At 42.0% G+C, this 22,177-nt stretch overlaps 1 protein-coding gene across 1 annotated transcript in view; it reads right to left on the reverse strand.

Moving 5' to 3' along the window:
• The window catches only part of ITPR2 (inositol 1,4,5-trisphosphate receptor type 2), a 228,853-nt gene that overhangs the window by 191,730 nt on the left and 14,946 nt on the right, over positions 1-22,177 (reverse strand). Inside the window, 4 exon segments of the mRNA XM_048500683.1 lie at positions 3,183-3,341; positions 5,129-5,215; positions 7,040-7,155; positions 14,828-14,898. Coding sequence (XP_048356640.1) covers positions 3,183-3,341; positions 5,129-5,215; positions 7,040-7,155; positions 14,828-14,898 — 433 coding nt within the window.

A 22,177-nucleotide genomic window follows, 5' to 3' on the forward strand; every position in this document is an offset into this window, starting at 1 on the left:
CAATTCATAGGCTCAGCATACTACAGAACTGTGGAATCACAGCGTTCAATTCTTAATAGGTTCCAGAACTTCAAAAGGCTATGGAAAAGGAATTAGCTCAAAGCTGAAGAAGTCCCTTATTTTTCTTTATAAAAAGGACCTGGAAAGTTCAACATATTTGGTCCTTTCATCTTAATGTGAACAGACAGCTCATAATATTTGTCTAAGGAATTCTACAGAGAGAATCAGAGAGACTGGAGTATTTCCACTTATTAATGTAAAAGAGCTATGCAAATGCTGAACTGAGATCTCAACAATTTTTAAAATGTGTTTCCAGATTTTCACTAGTGCTGCTAGTACAATGTTTTTTGGAGGGGGGAGTCTATTATGATCCAGGTCACAACAATCATAGCTAGATGATTTTCCACAGATTCTGAAGTGTACACTTCCAACTGAATGCAATAGGTCTAACCATTTCCACAGCTCTGGAACATCTGTGATGTCAAAGACTTGCAAAATTGCCTGTCCTGATGCCAGTTGTAGGGATTTTTCCATTATCACTATCAGTCCCAAGAAAATTAATCTTTAAAACTGCCCTTCGACTAAATCATACAGCAGCATACTAAAACTGCCCTTCGACTAAATCATACAGCTGTGTAAATTTATATAAAGATGACACATTAGCACACACAAGAGCAAGAACTGGTGAAGTTTAACCTACAAGTGAGAGTTGTGCTCACAGCAATTCAGTGTTTATCCCAGCATACAGAGACGTTGCCATACACACAAGCTAGAACTACAAAGTGACTAACAAAAATGAAACCCATGCATGCTGTGTTTAGAACACATGCTTAAAAATGGCTTCTGCATTGCTTAACACACTGGCAAATATTTGATACTAAACAAAAATTATCTTTAGAACAGCAACAATAAAATTAGGCTTGGGATGCCCCTCAAGTGACCAAGGTCAAATACTGTCAAGAACGCCCTCACACACCCACAGGGAAACTTACTTTTTAATATACCATAAGGTAAGATGACAACAGGCCCCTTGCTCCCTAGCACTGCAGGAGACTGAAACATGCATGCTTGTAGGTACCTGTGTGGGAGTGCACACATACAAACTGTTCTGTACACCTTAAGGCTCTCCAGAAAGTTTCTGCCTCTCAACCTCCAGTTAATCTACATCTGATTCTTGGCTCTATGCAGTAACTGAACAGGACAGAAGGCTTAGAAGAAAGCAGAAAGCAAACATACACACATACACACACATACATACATCATGCCAGTCTAGGTCACAAGAGCCAATACTTTCACCCAAACCTCTGCATTTGCTGTGGAGAGGAAGGTCCTCTCCGTGATGTGCAAAGCTTCTCAATAAAGTTTTGAAAAGGGAGCAGGGCACCCAGAGTCTCCTAGAGGACCATCATTATTTTTTTAATGTTCATAATTTCCCATGGCATTATGTGCTACTAAATTTATATAAATGCTTGAATACATGAAGCTGCCATCTAGTAGACCATCCACTCCCAAACATCTCAGACATCTCTTTGCTGTCAGCTGTTCCCTGCCCGTTTAGATACCAGGGACTGAATGTGGGTCTTTCTGCATGCAGACTAAGGCCCATTCCGCACAGCACATGAACAGCAGGTTGCAGTCAGGATAAAGTAACCTGCTTTCCTGTTTTCGCATTCGCATACCTCCATGCAGGCAGTGATCGGAGCCTAAGGAAACAATGCAGGTTGCTGTCACACCTTCACACGGAGACGCATCTATTTTTTAAATTTACTTCCCGCCATAGCATAGCTATGCCGGCATGCACAAGTGAACCCCCACAACCATGTTGTCTCACGATACGACCCTTTGCTCCTGCCTGGCTATGCAGATGGAAGCCGGGAATTTTTTTAAAAAGGAAAGTGCAGCCGAATAAAGCATCTCTCTGCCCGGCCGTTCCCTTGCAAGCAGCTGCAACCTGGGATTTTTAAAAAGACTTGCAGATAGTGCAATTCTTGGAAAACCCGGTTTGGGGAAAATAACATGGGGCAGACTCGCTGTAGGGGTGGGATCTGTGCAAAGTCCCTCCCCCCCAAAAAACAGGGTTTTAACCATCATTAACCCATGTTTATTGGCCCGTGCGGAAGGGGCCTAAGTGTAGCACCACTGGGCAACGCTTCCTCCCCAATCTGACTAGCGCCTGACAGTATCTGACCAAGCAATGGACCAAGATTGTTAAACTGCATTAGCAAATGCCAGCCTTAAATACAATCAAAACTAATTGTTTGGATTCATTTTTTCCCACTATTCGTTCTTACAAAGATGAAAATAGATACTGGCAACCAAGCCTGAAATCTCCATGCTCATAAACACACACGCATACATATATTCACACATTGATGTGTACGTTTTAACACCAAAACATTCAACGACGAAAAGTGCCCCCCATGACTTATTGCAACCTGTTCTCACATGCCATGCTGTGCATAAAGTTTACTTACAGTCATGTAAGACCAGATAATGTGTTAGACAAAGCAAACCTGTAGAATTCAATTAGTCATTCAGAGACAGAAGACAAGAGCCATAATTTCTTGAAAAGTTATTGAAATAAGAGATCTTATACTTGCTCATCGCCACTTCCTCCATGCTCCCCTTGCCCCGCCCCATTCCCAACCTCCTGCCACTCTCTCCCCATCCCTTTGACCGTTCCTTACATTCTTTAGTTTAAAGTGTCTCCATTTAGGGGGTTTCTAGGAATAATGCCAACCAAGATCTTGAAGATCACATCAACACGGCTTCTGCTGAGGTTGATTCCCTTCCCCCGCACACACTTTTTATTTATCTTTTGGGATTCTTCTGTAAAATATCTTTCCTTTTTGTATCTGGCCTGTAGATATACGAATTTTTACCTTTTTCACAGGCCCATGCAATTATATGCATGGGAGGTGCTCACACATTTAAAGCCTTGTATTACAAGAGAACTCCTGCTTGGGCTGTTTGAACATGAATTCTATTCTGTCTACTTGTTTCAAAGGACACTCTAAGGTGCACTACAGCCTATTTTGAGCGGAGTGATAAGAGATCCACAAGGGTCTTACAAAAGGTTCAAGATTCTAGAAACGTTTTGGATGCGGGGAAGTGACCCCTGGCCCCTGTTCTAGCACTACTTAATTCTCCCCCCAGAAATGTTTTATTTTCCATTAACTTACATTGTCACCTTCACTCCTTAGCTTCCAAAAGGGCTGGATGTAAAACCACGACCCCTCATTCCCAGCAGCATCCAGTGAGACCCGCATAGCATTCTTCTCCAACAGGGCTGGCAACCTCTTGTTGACTGTAAGGTACTTGTTGCTTTTGATGTGAAGCAGCTGTCAATAATACAATAAACACACACATACATACATGCAAACATAGATAATACAGCCACAGTCCAACATGGAACTGATATTGTTACCCCTGTGGTTCCTTCTAGGCTGGTTTGGGTCTGTGCAAAGACTTTCAACCCTCTAGCCCTGTTGCCTAGTGGTGCTTGTACAGAACTAGCATCACATGAATAGATGAAGCTGCTTATACTGAATCACACCTTTTGTCCATCAAAATCAGTATTGTCTACTCAGACTGGCAGTACCTTTCCATGATTACAGATGGAGATCTTCTACATCACCTACTGCCCTAGTCCTTTTAACTGGAGATGCCAGGAATTGAACCTGAGATCTTCTGCATGGCAACCAGGTGCTTTACCACTAAGCCATGGCCTGTCCCAGCCAATCCCTTGGGATGCATATCCTTTGTACAACATGTAAGGGCTTACAGAAAATTGTGAACTGAAGAACGTTCCAATGCCCTAAATTGACAAGGAAGTGGCACAGTGTGTTTACTAAACTCATATGAACAAAACATTTACAAGAGCATTGTTTTAATTAAACATGCCAAATAAATATCTCAAAAAGATTTTCCAATAATAAAAAGTAGCAAAACTGAAACATTTTATGGGGGTGGGAGATGCTGATTTAAAAAACACACATTCCAGATAGGAAGCAGATCTATTAATTCCAAAGACTGAAACTGCCCAATTTGGTTGGATTTGCAGACTGGACTTTTGTTTTATAAAACTGCCTTTTAAAAAATGGGAGGTTTTTTCCCATCACTAAAAACTATAGTACCAGGAAAAATATTAACCCCACATTACTCTTGCAAATATGTTAGAAATCTGAACCAGGTGGGAGATCTTCATCTGGACAAGTATAAGAACTGACAAGACAGCAGAAATGCTGCCAAAACAAAAGTATGGAAGATTTTAGGTATATTTCACTCCATGGCAGATTGGGGCCTCTGTGTGAGGAGACATTTAACATCCACTTCTTCATAAACAAATTAAAGGTTTGTTTTTAACTTTTACAACTAAAAAGCACAAAACATGATTCTTAAACACAGTTTGGGGCACTAATTATTATAACGAATGAAGGGCTTTTTTATCCTTAGGCTGTCTGAAACTTTGCATTCCGAGGAACACACAATATTTTTTTCTATCAACAATCTTAAATTTAGTAAACTTTTTTGTCAAGTAGAAAACTTCCTTTGTGGCTGGGTGGTCATCTGCCTTTCTAATCCATGGCTATTGAGGTCAAGTACAAAAGCTATTCCCTCAATAGCAGTGTTTCTTTTAAGCACTGTTTTTCCCTTCCTTGCTTTTCTCCGTGGTTTTCAGATTTCATAATACCAAGTGTTGTTTTTGTAATCGAGGGGAGGTGGGGGGGAAAGAGAGAATTAAACATTACTTTTGGGCACTAATTTAGGTTTTTTAATTTTAATGGATGGATTATTAGTATTTCTTAAGCTTTTGGTCTTTTAACACCACATGCTGAACTCTCTGAGGCACATGCAGAATAATGCACTTTCAATCCACTTTCAGAGCACTTTGCAGCTGGATTTTACTGCGCAGAATAGCAAAATCCAAAATGCGAACAATTGTGAAAGTGGATTGAAAGTGCATTATTCTGCATGTGCGAAAGGGGCCTGAAATCACTTCACATGTAATGTGAAGAGGAGGTTTGTGGGGTGCATGTAAAACTTCAGTTGGCCTACAATGCTTACCCGCTGCCTGCAAAACAGGATTCAGAAGAACAGTATGGGAAAGCTGTAGATGAGGACTCACCTGTATGACATTGCTGTACTTGACAATTTCTCCCAACAGCTTCCTGTTCTCACATTCGTTCTGTTTTTGCTCCAGTTCCGCTGCATGCTGCAAGATTGGCGGGGTTGAAGAAAAAGATTATGAGCAGGCCTCACTCTCTACAAAACTAACCAACGTGTCCTAAGCAGAGTTACACCCAGTTCTAAGGGTCAAACTATACAATATGATTTTTTTTCCACACTCACTTTTCCCACAGCCGCACTGCCATATACCAGTAGTTCCCTCAAACTTCCCAACACCATGGTCCTGAGCTGAATCAAAGCCCCACGAACTTTTTAAAAAAGCTGTTTCCCAGGGGTGCTGGGTGGCTTGTGAGAAAAGCAACTCCAGTCTGGGAAACCCAGACCAGCTCATTAAAAATCATATTGTGTAATTTGGCCATAAGTCTGTTTAGAACAGTGGGATTTGAAGGTATAATTCTGCTCAAGACTGCACTGTTTAGAATGGGACAACAGAATACACTCAAAGGTACCACAGGCACTTCTTGTGTGAGCAGCCTTTTGACAAGGTGGTCAGCTGGAGTGGGGGAGTGTTAGACAGGAGGAAATGTTGAGCTCCTGATTCACCCACCACTTTTCTACTGTCCATTTACCACACAAAGAGTTGTTGAGAATCATGTTTACCCATACAAGCACAAGTCAAGAGGCTACAGGAAAAGAACAGCTTTTTTCCAGATCTGAAGTAAACACCACCTGCTATTCCTCTTTTCCAAAGCTGCCTTTCTCTCCTAGAAGCAGCTCTCAAGCTTGTATTATGTGCAATAACATAGCAGTTCAACTCTTAGAATGCAAAATAAATTCCCAGCTTACACTTCAGGCTCCAATACTTGTTAGGCTCAAATGCATGTTAGTAACTGGCTTCCATGTTTAAACTAAACCACTTTTTTTTGGCCTTTTCCTAATTTAGCAGTCAGGAGTGCTTCATCAAGCAGAAGAATGGTCTGGGGAAAGAGATAAGCCCTAATCCTTCCCTCTACCGCCAATTTCTAGTTGAAAAAACATCCCTCAGCTGCTTTACTGCCAACTAGGGAGAAAATTTTAAAGTAGCATAAGGTTCTCAAAATGACAAAGAATTATTTGACCTTGCTGGTGTTCATTTCATTTCATTTCATTCTCTCTCTCTCTCTCTCTCTCTCTCTCTCAATGTATACAGGCACATAGAAGAAGGAGAGTTTGGATTTATACCCTGCCTTTCTCTCCTGTAAGGAGTCTCAAAGGGGATTACAAACTCCTTCCCTCCCTTTCCCTAGCACAGACATCTTGTGAGGTAAGTGGGGCTGAGAGAATTCTCAGAGAACTGTGACTAGCCCAACTGTGACTAACACACAAGAGAGCTGGAACTAGTAGGCTTCATGTGTAGGAGTCGGGAAACAAAGCCAGTTCAACAGATAACAGCCCACGCTCATATGGAAGAGTGGGACATCAAACCTGGTTTTCCAGATTAGAGTCTACCTGTTCTTAATCACTACACTGTACTATGTTCCCAATTAGTTCAGTAGCTGGAATTCTACCTCTGAAAACCAATAAAATAGCTGGTTTTTAAAAAAAATCTTTATTTTAAACTTCTATAAAATGAACGAACACAAAAAGGGATTTTTAATTACAGTCATTAGCCAATAGGTATTCAGGATGTTTATTCAACTGCATTCCACTGCAACATGCTATTGGTGCAGAAAGACACACACATACTCAGCTCAAATACAATAACTTGAATAATCAGATCGGATGTCTTTTTAATTATCTAACAGTGGATAAGCTAGCTGGGAGAAAAATGTTTTGACCTACTCATTCCAGCTAGCATCTTTGCATTTACTTCATAAACTAACAGCCACTATCTGAAAAAAAAACCTGCCTCTCTGCAGGGGACTCTTACCTGCAGTTTCTTCAGTAGCGCTGCTTCCGTGTGATTCCCTTGCTTCGCCTGCTTGGCTTTCCAGTATTGCTTCTGTGCAGAATATCTGTTCATAGGACATACTTTAAAGAGGCAGTCTGGAGACAAGAAAACAAAAACACCTTTAATGCTGAAATCCTATCCACAATCTTGGAAGTATGCCCTACAAAACCCAGTATGACTTACTTCTGAGATACATGCTTAGAACCATGCTCAGAGGCAGAGCACTCAAAGGGGACATGAAGGATCACATTTCCCCAGGCACATGCCAGCTAGTCACGTGAGGGGGCGGAGAATCGCCCTCCACATTCCTCCCCTCAGGCTGGCCCTGCCAGGCTGCTCCTTCAGGTGGCAGAGCCCCCGCCGGCCAAAGGAGCAGCCTGGCTGGGCCACCACCAGGCAGCCCTCAGCCCCACCCCCCAGGCTGCTCATTCAGCTGGTGGAGCTTCCACCGGCTACAGGATCAGCCTGGCCAGGCTGGGCTGAGGGGCGGCCTGCGGCAGGCTCCTGCCAGCTAAGGTAAGTGGGGCGGGGAGGGCGCACCCGGAGCAGGTGTTGCCCTGGGTGCCATTCCCCCCCCCTACGCCTCTGACCATGCTACAAGACATCTTTTATTTTTCCTTGCCATGTCTGAGTATGAGAGCCTATGCAGTTTTTTTGTTATCACAGAAAGTCCTGAGAAAAAGCCGACAGCCATCAATTCGGCTGCCTTTTGCATCCTCACAGGAAGGTAACTGACTTTTTTTCCAGGTGATCTTTTCCATGCTGATTTGTTTCTTAAGGAAGCTCATGTGCTGCAAAGCATTCTGGGAGTATTCCCAGTTAACGTGGGTCCTAACTAGTCTTCATGGGTTGCACCACTATCCCATATAGAGTGTGGTGTGTAGAAGAATATATGCAATGATGGTCCTTTCAGGGACATTTGTCCACCATCATTGATCTGCTCCTTCTGAAAGCTCTAACAGACTTATCATGAACCCTCATGTTTCCTGGAGCACACACAGAGGAAACCAAGCAATGACAGGGTTGCTAACTAGAGATATGGGGGATGTGCCTGATGAGGGAAGTCAGTAGGGATGTGATCCCATAGAATCCACCACCCAAATCTGCTATTTCCTTCAGGGAAATTGGATCTGAGCAATCCAGAGATCAACTGTTCATTCCAGACAAATCCCAGTTTCTACCTGGAAGCTGGAAACCCTTGGTAAGAATCCTAGGTAAAAACCACTGCAGGTTTTCTGCAGTCTCCAGGTGTTTTAAACGAGTTTCTTTCTTATATCCTCCAAAAGGCATGCCCTACTTTCTGACTTCTATTCCACACACAGTGCCACAAATGGGAAAAAAGGACATTCTGTTATAAACTTTTGGGAACTGTTCACAAAAAAAGGTTCTGATCTGCTGGTTCTCATTACCCCTTCTCCCCTAGCAAGTCAATTTGGGTAGCACCACTAGTACCGAAGTTACAAGAAGGTCTCCCCAGCACTGTTCCACAACCTATTAATCCAAATGTCAGATAAAAGACAGGAACAACAGAGTATGATGCTCCAGGATACATTGCAGACTCTAACTCAAGACTCTCAAACTATATTTAAGCTTCATGTGCTACAATTCCACAGAACCATGGACAAAGGAGAGCTCAGTTTTTAATAGCCTATTCAACTTCAGCTTCCTTTTTTTAAAAAAAAAGCACATTCCAAGCTCTTATTGGCAATAAAGACTGGACTGGAAGTAGAGAGGAGTGGATTCTTTCAATCCATTAGCACTAGGGTCGCCAACTTCCAGGTGGGGGCTGGATATCTCCTGAAATTGCAACAGATTTCCAAAAGACAGAGATCACTTCCCCTGAAGAAAAGGAAAGTGGACTCTATGGCATTTAGCATTGGCTGAGGTCACTTTCCAGGATCCAACCCCACAAATGTCCAGGAATTTTTGTATTCTTAGGTTGCCAGCTCTGGGTTGGGAAATTCCTGGAGATTATAGAAATGGAGTATAATTTCAGAAGAATTGTCTTTTATTTCCCTCTTTCTTTTCTTTCTTTTTCTTTTTCCCTTCCGTTTTTTGAAGTATTGCTTTTTTTTTTTGCAAGAGTATAATACTTGCGGGGGAAGGGTTTTCAAATACAAATGGTATTTAATGAAAGACATTTCCTAGCAAGAAGCATTTACTCCTTGGAGCAGCATTTTTCCTCCTGGGCATTAAAAGCATTGTTGTACTTCTGCGCAGTGGAAACTTATTTTAAGAAATAACTCAAGGGAACTTTCCATTGGAGTAGCCTTTCAAAGATAAATAATTTTGGTGGGATTTTTTTTCTGTTGTTAAATTATATTACCCGTATAAACTCGAGTATAAGCCGACCCGTGTATAAGCAGAGGCACCTAATTTTACTGCCCAAACCTGGGAAAACTTATTGACTCCGGTATAAGCCGAGGGTGGGAAGCCGGGAGGCAGAGGGAGCTCCTTATTTGGGCAGTGACATCAGGGGGAGTCACTGCCCAAATAAAGAGCTCCCTCTGCCTGCCGGCTAGCTGGGCTTTGTCAAACCCAGCAGGCAGGCAGAGGGAGTTCCTTATTTGGGCAGTGACTCCCCCTGATGTCACTGCCCAAATAAGGAGCTCCCTCTGCCGGGTTTCAGGAAGCCCAGCCAGCCAGGGTGTCTCAGGGTTCCCCCTTCACCCTCAACAAGCAGCTTCCCAGGGGCAGGGAGGTTGTCCCGGCCCCGCCCCCAGCCTCCTTGTGATGTATAGAAAATGGTGACTCAGGTATAAGCGGAGGGGGCTTTTCTCAGCCTTTAAACAGGGCTGAAAAACTCGGCTTATACGGGAGTATACACGGTATTAAATTGTATTTTTTAAAATGTCTATTTTTTAATTTCTAAATTGTATTTAATTATATTTAAATGGTACAAACTGTACCAGGAATAAAAACAAAAAGGTAGATTTAAAAATAATGTTTGTTTAATTGAATTTATACCAATTAGGATATTGTTAGTAAGATGATATTTAGATCAGGCGGCCTAATTTGGGGGGGGGGAGGGCAGGGGGGCTAGTTGCACAGTGGCCCAGGATGGCACCACTTTGGTGCAGCCACGCCACCTCCAAAGAGGTTCCAGGAAGTGAGACAGGCACAAAAACTGCAAAAAATGCCTGGCTGCCCTGCAAATTCCCTATGGGCTCAATGGGCTGCGCGTGCCTTTTTGAGTCTACACCATCAAAAAGGGGCATTCCCAGGCTAAAAGGTCAGTGGAGGCCAACGAGAGTAAACTCCATCCTCCAGGAACACCCCCAATGACACTGGCATGGGCTCCTGTACGGGAGGAGGACCAGCACAGAGGCTTGGATGGCCTAATATCAGTGTCACTGGCCCTGTGGTGGCATAGATGCCATTTACACTTGCATTAGATGGCACTGATGCTGGTGTGCCACTCATGCCACAGAGTCCATTATCCAAAGTAGCCATTTTTTCCAAGGGAATACATTTCTGTAATTTGGAGGACAATGTAATTTTGGGAGATCTCAATGCCCCATTTGGAGACTGGCAACCCCACAGGCCTACAATGCCTTAGTGGTGCAGTCTTTTTGCCTGCTTTGTAGACTGGATGGCAAGCCAAACACCACCATCTATGAATCAGCACATTAGTCTCGCACAATAAGGAGCATTTAAACAGCCTTCTGCAAAAAATATAATACAAATTAGGCCCCAAATAACATTGATTGAGGTATTTCTTAATCTAACACCAACTTGTTTCCACTTGAGATCAATTGTCAATGAGCCTTTAACACTCTCCTTTTCTTCACAGCAGTGAATTGATTCTGGCACTTCAGGATTCCTAAACCAAACAAAACCAGGAACCACTAAGAGTGGATCCCTACTTGACAGTGCTTCCTTACAGGAAGGTCAGCAAGCCTTTGACAGCTACAGTGGTGGGAGGGGGTTTTTTTGCATGTTTTTGTATGAAATGAAAATATGTACAATTAAAAAGCCACAGACTTACTTTACATAAACTAGGGAATGCAGGTAGATATATATTCGGAAGGCTGCTACAAAATGCAAATGTGCTACTGCAGACTTGAAAGTGAACATCTGAGTGAGGCTTTGTCCTTCAGAACAAAGTACACTGTTATGCTACAGCTTCTCTTTAATTAATTACACAAGTTCAAGCCATTCTATTCATAGGTACAGCCAGTGTTTTCCTAAGGACAGAACAACCTTGAAGTCCTGGTTCTCAAACGCTGGAAACCTCGGACAAAACCTCCCCAGCTCCCAAAACTTCAGAACGTTACTATTGGCTTGATTCTCTGGCAACTGTGGGGGATTTTAGATTTTTTTTCTTTTTGTGAACAGGACTAGAGACGTCCTTCCAACTAATTCCCTTTTCTTTTTGCTGCTTTTTCTACCCTAGAGTTGCCAGCCAAGTACTTGGAAGCAGTGTGAGTCGTTTGGTGAAAGGAAGCAATATCACTTCCAGTCTGTATCCAAAAGTAAATCACAGTGCTCTAGGAATACACCCATCTCTGCGGTTTTTACCCTCACTATTTGCCCCAACAGGGCCTGGATCCCAGGGGTGGGAACTTGTTCACTGCTCTCAAACAAATGGCCACCTTAGTTTAAAAGTTTGGATTCATACCCCACTTTGTTCAACCATAAAGAGTCGCAAAGCAGCTTACAAGCTCCCCCCCCCCTTCCTCTCCCCACAACAGACATCTTATGAGGTAGGTGGGGCTGAGAGAATTCCAACAAAATTGTGACTAGCCCACGGTCACCCACCAAGCTTCATGTGGAGGAGTGGGGAAACAAATGTGGTTCATCAGATTCGAGTCCGCCACTCATTTGGAGGAGCCAAATCAAACCGGATTCTCAAGGTTAGAGTCCACCGCACTTAACCATTACACCACACTGTAATTATGGCAAGATGCTATCTCTGCAAACTCTCCTCATCCTAACGCAAATGGATAGAATGCCTATTTTTACTTTTCTACCATAACAATCAAGGATGCCCATTTATTTCTTAAAGCAACAAGCCTCCCATGGATTTTATTAAAAAAAAACAGCACTCTCCCCATTCGCTGTACACAAACAAGATCTAAACTAACAGACTGAATCTGCATGTTGATATTAAATGAGCAATCATCAAAGCCTGGCCATTGGAATAATGTACCTGTAGTCTGATTGTAGAAAAGATGGGTATGGGGAGGGTTAAGCAAGCACCCACCAAGCCAACTCAACAGGTAGCTTCCACTACCACATTTGCAAAACATAAGCATGTGAGAAGTACACACAGAACACAAAGCCAGCTTCAAAAATGTATTCTAAATGGTATCCTGAAGCTTGATTCAACAAGTTACTAAGAGTTTTAAACCTCCATAAATTTGCCTTCAGACAAAAGGCAACAGGATATGAAATATTAAAGATGAGTGGAAACAGACAGTGCCTGCTTCTGCTTCCGAGACATGCAACACGAACCCCAAATAATCAAGAGCTGCCCATTCAACCTTACTGAAAATATAAGCAACACGGAAAGGAAAAACAACTCAAGTAAGCATTTGTGTTTCCTTATCTTAAATCAGATTAGGACCTGCAACTGAGCATAAAAGGCTTGTGCGTGCGAACAGGGACATCACTTCTCTCCTCCCTCACACATAGCACCATACAAAATGCTCTTGCATGCACATACATATGACTACAGATGCTAACTTCCAGGACATCTTTTATTTGCAAACTGAATTTTCAGTGCTGCTGAAATATATTTAGCAGCAGCTTCTGTAACCCTTAATCGTTCTTTACAAGAATATTTTCACAATAAACACAGAAAGTAGCCAACAAGAGTTAGAACAAATACTTCTGGCTTAGCATAACATTTGTAAAAAAAAAAGGGGGGGGGATGATAGATTCTAATATCTAGGTTCCACAGGGGCACTGTCCCTGCTCTCTAGAAATCTCTTCAAATCCACCATGATATTCTGCCAAAGGGGGCACATTGAAGCATGCCAATGAGAATAACCTCTGGTAGGTTAGAACTGTGAGATGAAATTGGTATTTGCAAGACGTCAAAGAGGGGTGAATGCAAAAAGCCCTAAAACACTGGAAGGAAGACTCAGTTGGCATCAGCTAACAGAAGCTGCCGGTCAAGTTCTTTAGGTTTTGCAATCACAGAGGAGCAGGGTGTTGTTGTTTTTTCAAACCAAAGGCTTCTAGGTCCATCAGGAAGAAACCCATTTTGGTAAATCTCTTGCCCATACTTTGGCTCCAAACACTACTATTGGCATCTGACAAAACCACAGCAGCAAAATTGGGGGAGAGTCCGCAAAAGGATTAATCCAAAGGTAGTTGTTGCTGACCAGGCTTATACAAAAGTTGCTTCATTGAAGCTTCCAGCCAAAGAGCTGATCAGGCTACATGCCCAGGCACTTCAGATAGAACTCATAGGAATGATTTCTGAATATACTCAATTTGGGAACTGAAAGCTTGGAACCAAATCAGGACTCCATACAGAAGATGAGCTGCCATTTTTTAAAAAAAATATACTTGTTTTCTTTGTATGTTCTATTTGCAGTAACAGGAAGGAGTTTAGCAAGTAAAGTTGACCATTTTAAGTGTTTCTCATATAAACAATGTCTTACAGTTCTAAACTGTCTCCTGTTTCAGAATTACAGAGAGACATTAGCTGTAATGGTGAGTTCCAACACCTAATGTGCTTTTCAGACAGTTCTCAAATAAAATGTGCATGCATTCTGAGACATAACTGTAGCTAGAAGGCAAAGAATGATGACCAGTCAATCATGAGGAGAAGCTGTAAATATGAAAAGGATTCAATCCTGCACAAATCCTTGGTAAATAATGCCACAGCCAAAAGGTTAATCTCCCATGGGCAAGTGAGAGTTTAGCAATTCCTTTAAAGCCCAAAGCAAGTACCAGATTCACTTTTGTTTAACAGAACAATACAAAACACTATGTAGAGTTATGAAACAGAAAAGTGACTGTCAGCAGCCCCCCCCCCCATAAAAATAAAAGCTTATAAAATAGAAAAGCATCTGCCTGCTTATCTACATGTTTTCAGCTGCCAACTCTACAGATCAGCACCCAAGCTGGGGTTGGAAGCCGAATCCTCTTGAAGACTTTGTCTCTCAATGGACAGAAAGGCACCACCACCTGGAACTGACAACATGGATGATAAAACCCAGCTGTAACGCAAGCAGCTTGGAGGGATTTCAAGTGAAAGACCTGCAGGCTGGACAAGAACACAGAATCCCTCTTTCACTGGCTTCTTTTTGCCCCATATCACCCCCTCTGGTTGCATCCTTCCCAGCTAGAAGTCAAGAGGTTGTAGGAGGAGACGCTTGCAAATGGAACATGCAGAGTAGAGAGGTGATCTTCTCCCACACTGATTCCATCACACCCACAAATGCCTCTGGATCCCCGAGGATTTCATTGGAGGGTTTCATGCCTCTGAATCTCTAAGGGTTTCACTGGAGGCTAGAAACAGACATGAGATAAACTTCTGGTTTCCACATTTTCAGCTGCAATCTGCTACTCTCCTTCTTCCAAGATGCTCTCCTTCTTCCTGATACCAACTCCACCCAGCATACTTTCTTCTATTCAAATCCGCCTACAGACAAGAACCCTTAAGATCAGGAAAGAAACCAATAATTCTTTTAACATCTACACTGATAAAAACAACCATTGGACACTTACCGTGAATGTTCCTCCTCCTCTGAGCCAAACAAAAATTCTCTAATTATTGGTTCATATAAAAATCAACTCTCAGTTGCTTACCTCTGAATTTCTTTGGAGGATTACACAGATCACCAGCATCTGGTTGAACCACACATCTATCATCCACCAGCCTGGAAGAAAAAGCATATTTTCTATCATTCTCATGACTGCTTTCAGACTATTGATACAAATAAGTGGAACCAAAACATCCAAAAATACTTCAAATGGCTGGATCCTGTAGATTCATTCCACTAACAGAAGCAAATACTCCCACAGAAGGAGCTTTCTGCTGACACAAAAGACTCTTCCATCAAAAGAAGAGCCTCTTGTACCACAGAAAGGTGGTTCTGCTGTTGAAAAGCACCTGTATTAGCAGAATGGATCTGTGGGGTGCAACCAGGGTGCTTCACATCTGAAACATGATTACACAATCACATCTGCAGCACTAAAAAAGGAGTTATTCTCCCTGGATCAACTTACTAATGTGCTGTTCTGCCTCTAAATTGCAAAACAAATATTTTTACCATTTGCTGCAGAAGAAATGTTGGCAAGCTTAGCAAAGTTTGATCACACTATTCTTTTGCCGGGCTTCACAGAAACAATGCTACATTGTCCAACAAGCCCACATAAGGCACAGAGTGATTTAAACTGTAGTTCTGCATTCTGGCTACCTGTTTTCTCCGTCAGACAAAAGAACATAGGTACACCAATGGGTTTCTTACATGTCACTTTCTTTAGGGACCACAGAAATAACCCTGTACTTAGAATTTAACCTAGTTTAGTCCTACTGATTTCAACAACGAATTGTCTAAAATCCTGAACTCCAGATAGCTGGGTTGAAGAACAGCTGAAACAAACAGTTCAGTATAATTAGCAGAGGTTGACTAGAGTTGGGAAGACTCAGGCATGAATCCGTACTCAGCTTTGACGTTTATGAGGTAATCCTGGGCCGGTCACTCACTCTCACATGATTAAAACAGAATAAAGATTATGGAAGGGCAATAGATGCAACACTGAGGTGGATTCCGCATGGGCCAAAAACAAGGGTGTAAAAATGGTGTAAACCGTTTAAAACCATTTTTCACTGTTTTCACACCACTGTTTTGGCCTATGTGGAATCCGCCTGAGTCCCTCACAGGAAGGGTGGGATAAAAAAATATAATAGGCAATAAAAGTACTAACTGAAAGTTTATAATTTGTGTTTGTTTTTAAGAATCATTAAATAACAAGGTAGATTAAAAATAATTTTAAAAAATTAAAAATAGGATTTTTAAAATTTGAAATCAAAATTTTTATTTAAATCAGATTTTTAAAATAAAATACTTTTTGAGAAAAAGTCTATCTAAAGACAGCCCAGAAAAACCACCACAACCAGTATCTAAAGATAGTTTTATATTTAAGATACATTATAATCCAAAGGTTATTTGTCAGGAAATAAATATTAGCTTTTAATTATGTAGCATGAGGCTGTATATTCATGCAGTTTTTTAAAAATAATTGGTAAATGAATTCCATTAATCCATTCATAATAATTCAGTCATTATTTTGACTGAGTCCTTAGAATGAAGCACTTCAGAGCTCTTCTAACATCCAGCTTATGCCAAAACACTCCTTTGAATGAGAAGATCTAGGACAGAAGGATGGAGGGCTGATCTCCTTTTGAGTATGGAAGGTGGAGTTGACTTTTTGGAGGTCAGGTCTATTCTTAACACAACCACATCCTTGAAGAAGGTGCACAAGTCCTGTCTCACCAAAAGTACCTCGAGCTCAGAAACTTTTCTTGCTGATGTAGTGGTCACTAAAAATAGTGACTTCATTATGAGCCACCTAAGTTGAATGCCCTGGATGAGCTCAAATGGGGGCTTGGATAGGGCATTCGGTGCTGTATTTAACCCACGGGTACGAAATCTGTGGTTACTGGGTGGGTGCTTCATGGAAATCAGAGGAAATGGTTGACATGTGGGTATCTAGTTATAGGCATGTCATCAAAGGAAGAAAGTACAGTGGCCAACATTGCCACCTCCCCCCTGAGAGTGGCTGCTCTGAGTCCTCTGTTCACTACCTCTTGCAGGAACAATAAGACTATGTTGAGATCTGGTTGGAGGCTAGCCTGGTTTTTCCTTCTGCACCACCAGCCAAATGCTTTCCATGTAGAGTTATATATCCTGGTGGTGTTCTCCTGGATGCTAACTTCGGCTGTTTCCGCACGGGCGGAATATGGCGGCCTGGGGACGGCAAAAACGCCCTCCCCTGGCTGCCATTCGCACAGGGGGCGCAGCTGCTTTGCAGCCGCGCCACCCTCGTGCCACCCGCCCGGCGCCGACCCGGCGTTTCCAAACCACGCTTCCCCAGCGTGGTTTTGAAGCGGCAGCGGATTCCCGGCGCTTCCCCCCCCCCTACTCCCTCCCTTACCTGCTCTCCGGCCCTCCGGCGTGTCGCCGGGGCCTGGGGACACGCCCCCCTGCTCTGTGACACGGAAGCAGGTGCGCAGGGCAGGGGAGGCGTGTCCCCAGGCCCCGGCGACACACCGGAGGGCCGGAGAGCAGGTGAGTCGACTGGGTGACGGTGCCCAGCGGCGCCGTCTCCCCCCCTCTCTTTCTGGGACCGTCCATGCAGACGGTCCCAGCGCCTCCGTGCGGAAACGGCCATAGTGTTGGTGACATCAGGAGAGTAGTCTAACATTAAGAGTCTGTCGCCCTCAATTTCCACATGGTCAAATTCCACCAATATGGGTCTGGATGGAGGATTGGGCCCTGGTGGAGCAGGTCTGATGATGCTGATAGATGAAAGGGTTGTTCCATAGACAGCTGCAATAGATCCAAGAACCAGGGACATTGAGGCCAAAAGAAGCCACCAGGATGACCATTGCCCCTGTTGCCTGATTTTTCTAAGGACTTTGGGAATAATGGGCAGAGAAGGAAAGGCATACATTAGACCTTCAGACCACAGGGATGCAAGAGTGTCTACACTTACAACTCGGTGATGATGATACCGCGACATGAATCTCAGGCTGATTTTGCACAGTAAAAAGTCAGTCAAGGAAGGCATTCCTAAGCAAGAATGCTGTGCAAGGGGTGGGATAACTTCAGGAAAGCTAAATTGGTGGAGCAGTCATCTGATCTGCGGTTTTTCCTTCACATGTCATCACAGCACTTGACTTCCCACAAAAATGCAACAGGAACAGAAAAATAAAAGCAGTTCTAGCAAAGACCTTTATGTACTTTTTAAAAAATCCTAAATCCATCTTGGTTCCTCCACCCTAGGGTTGATCTGCCTAGGCAATCAGCAAAAAACTTGGGTTTGAGCGTTGTCCTGGTGTTTGGAAAGGTACACATTTTGTTTGTTTGTTCGAGCAGCAGCAGTCAACCTGCTCCAGCCTCCTGCGTGCACCCACCGCTCTACCCTGTGCTGCTCCAGTGCCTCTGCCCCCCCTCTGACTCCATCCCACCCACTCGAGCAGGGGCCAACCTGCTCTAGCCTCCAATAAGTCTCGTGTGCACCACTGTGTGCCTCTCTAGCATCTCCGCCTCCTCTGCCTGTGCCCCCCCTCAGGCAGCAGCCACCCAGAACACAGCCACTAGGCACGCCAGCTGTGTCCTCCTTGCTCACTGCAGTGCACACACGTTGTGCCCAGCAGCTCAGGCCAGCCTAGATATGTGGGGGGGAATTTTCTGCCCCCCACATGATGAACTCTGTGTGCGCGTGCCCACAGAGAGGGCTCTGAGTGCCACCTCTGGCACTTGTGCCGTAGGTTCACCACCACTGACATATACCATACAACATGGCAGCCCTGTTCTCGTTAGACTAGAGAAAGGCCTCCTTGAGAGGAAAACTAAAGTGATAGAGCAAGACAGCAACATGGAAATTTTAAAAAGCTGGGATAAAATCAGTGTGGAGGATGCAGGCCTATGTGTTTAACAACAGAATAATTTCTCATTACAAAAGCTGGAAATATATGGTCATATTTCCCATATGCCATTTCTCCCTAATCATCATTTTTAAACTAATGCCAAACATTCTGCTTCCTTCTTCACTTTTTTGTAGGAATTGGAAAACAAGAAACAAGAATGCAGGAAGGGAAATCAGCTGTGCATCATTTTTAAAGCATAATAGAATCACAGGGTATCGTGGGGAAAGGGAAGAAATTATACAGATCATAGATCAATGGCTGTAAGAGCCACAGCTCATGAAAACAACTAGGTGAAAAGAATCTACAAACTATGAAATTAAACTATTTGGTAGAAAGCTGATGGCCAGAAAGGTGGAAAGAGTAGTATTTTGGGAATAAATCTGGAGGGGTTGTGAACCATACTCTTTGGCTGTGGCTAAGGCACCTCAGATTGGTGTGTTGTTCTCACCTATCTCAAATCACAGTTGAAGAACAGGGGAAAAAAGAGTTGGTTTTTATACACTCTTTTCTCAACCACAAAGACTCTCAAAGCTGCAATCACCTTTTCTCCCCACAACAGGCACTTTGTAAGGTAAGTGGGGCTGAGAGAGTTCTGGGAGAACTGTGACTGGCCCAAAATCACCCAGCAGGCTTCAAGCAGAGCAATGGGGAATCAAACTTGGTTTTCCAGATTAGAGCCCACTGCTTATTTGGAGAAGAAGGGAATCAACCCTGGTTTTCAAGATTACAGCATTGGATGATAGATATAGCTGTTTATGAAACAATCTCTTCATTGCTTCTCAGCTTCAGGCTTCAAAGGATAAACACTGTCTATTAAACTAATTCTATCACATTTATTTTCCATAACATCCTCTGAACCATTTATTAAATGGACTTTTGGAACCAGGGCAAGGAGGGCCTTGCCCTATCTGTCAATCTCCTGAGACATTATCTCCATATGGTACATCTCCTTTTCATAACAATATTTATATTTAAAAATGCATTAATATTTTCTTTTTATTCAATTTCCTATTTTATTTTCTGCTTCTGTCTTTATTTTCATTTTTTTTACTCATACATGCTAAACAGTAATAGAAAATATACATTACTCCTGTTGTTATTTTTCCTGGTGTCCAGAAGTTGTCATTTTTCTTATTCCAAAAGAAACATTTAAAAAGGAACTCCATCACTTTACAGTGCAACAGATTTTACAAGGAAAAGAAAGTACTGGCAATCGCTGTATCCTTAAGTATTATGAGAATAGCATGCTAGATACTTATGTGTTTAACTAAAAAGTATTTGACTTAAAAGACTTATCTACACAAGACCCAAACATGTGAAAACAAAACACTTTATGGCTAATTCAATCTGGAGCACCCCATGCACCTGAATACTAAGCAGCCTTGTAATGAAGAAGCCAAACTAAAAGTTTCTTTCACGACTCAGTCTTACAAAGCTGCAGTAAAGTACAACATGACACGACCAAGAGTTTCAGATGGGTAGCCATTCTAATTTATAGCAGCAGAACAAAACAGACATCCAGTGGCATTCCGAAGGCCAACCATTTATTCCAGCACAAACCTCACATGAGTTAGAGATCAATTCATCTGATGAAGTCAGATCTGACTCATAAAAATTTATCATGAAGTAAATTTTGTCATGTTTAACAAGCCACCACTTTCCTGTTACTACACGCCAAGGTGTTTACATCTCAAAGTAACACCTGTCATACAATACACACAACACACACAAAAGTCCTCCAGTATCTACACAGCCAATTCAGATGTTGCCCGACAAAGAACCAGGAAATGTTTAGTGCCAAACAAGGTGAGAGTGAACCAATGGAATGCCTTAGGGGCACAGACCTGAAATTTTTTAAAAAAAACTAACTTCGAAAGGAGTATACAACATGAAACAGAACTCATTAAAAATTAAATATTATGTGTCATACTGGCTTAAACAGTGACTTGGATTTTCTTAGGCACCACAGTCCTAGATAGCTTTACAGGACCCACTCTTTTTTAGACATTTTAGTGGCTGTTCTTACTACATCTTATCAGACTATAACTTTGTACTAGTATTAATTTTCACTTAAACTGTTTGCTTATCTGTTTGATCCACTGGCCTTCTTGAGCATCCAGTATGTATAATTCCTAATTCTGATGTTTTATGATGGGACCCACATTTTTCTACATCACTTCCTCCCTTTGCCACTCAAGATTGGAATTTACACTTGAAAGACTCATTATATAATTCACATCAAGCCTTGACTTCTCCCACCCTCTAACCAGCCTCATAAAAAATCCCCAGTATGATTTTCCATCACTTATCTGTCTGATGAAGTGACTAGTGACTCACAAAAGCTCATCTAGATTTCAACCTGCAGCAGTTTAGGTTTTATAGGAGTATTTTATTGTAGGCTTGATTTTTATGGCATTGTGTGATTTTACTGTATTGTATAACAGAGTATATGTTACTCTATTACATTGTATTTTATAAGCCATCTTGAATATGGCTGCAGAAAGAGAGAATATAAATACTTTTAATTAATAAATAAAACATATACCTATTGAAATAAATATTGTCAGTATTTAAGGTGCCCTAGACTTTTATTTTGCTTCAACAGATTAACTAGACTATCTATCTATCTATCTATCTATCTATCTATCTATCTATCTATCTATCTATCTATCTATCTATCTATCTATCTATCTATCTATCTATCTATCTATTCATTCCTTTTTACCCCCCCAAAGGACTCAAGGTGGCTTACAAAATAATTAAAACAATACAATAGTTTAAAAATAATACAATACAAAAATATAGAAATATTAAAACCAGTTTAAACAAGATGGCAAAAAAATTCAAAGGCATGAAAAAGCATACCCCTTTCAAATCACCACTGCATAAATGAGAAAGTTTCATATTTAAGCACCAGCTGATCCTGGCACCTCTGTTACAGGGCTTTGTAAGGGATTATTATAAGTGCTTGGGAACACTTGAAATGTACTATATACATCGTAAGTAAATAATTCAACAGATCAAGTTAAAATGTTATTTCGTCAAATGCAAACACCATCATATAAACGAATCCTGATTCTTCATCATGAAACACTGCAATATATTGATACAAATTCCTCTATTAAACAAAAAGCAATTGACAACAGCCAGTAACCTGCTAAAGGAACTCAGTCACAATAGATGGCAATTGTTAAAATAAAGCAAGTGCTATGAGAATATTTGGATGTTAAAAACAGGAAACTTAGCAAATCTTGAGGAAAGAATATATACACTAATATCTGTTTGTTTATGGAATATGCTCCTAAGCAAAACTGCAGAAATCCTTTCTTCTATGACATCTAAAATCACACTGCACAATGAATGATTTAGGGTGGTTCATAACCAGACAACTATTCTTCATACACCAGAACAGGGGACAACAGCCCCAGCTTCTCCATCTAGGCAACAGTCCCTAAAACTAAAATCAGCTCTTTCTAACCTAGAAACTTCTCCATAACATC

This window comes from Sphaerodactylus townsendi, linkage group LG06 (assembly GCF_021028975.2).
Source record: "Sphaerodactylus townsendi isolate TG3544 linkage group LG06, MPM_Stown_v2.3, whole genome shotgun sequence".
Classification (NCBI taxonomy): Eukaryota; Metazoa; Chordata; class Lepidosauria; order Squamata; family Sphaerodactylidae; genus Sphaerodactylus; species Sphaerodactylus townsendi.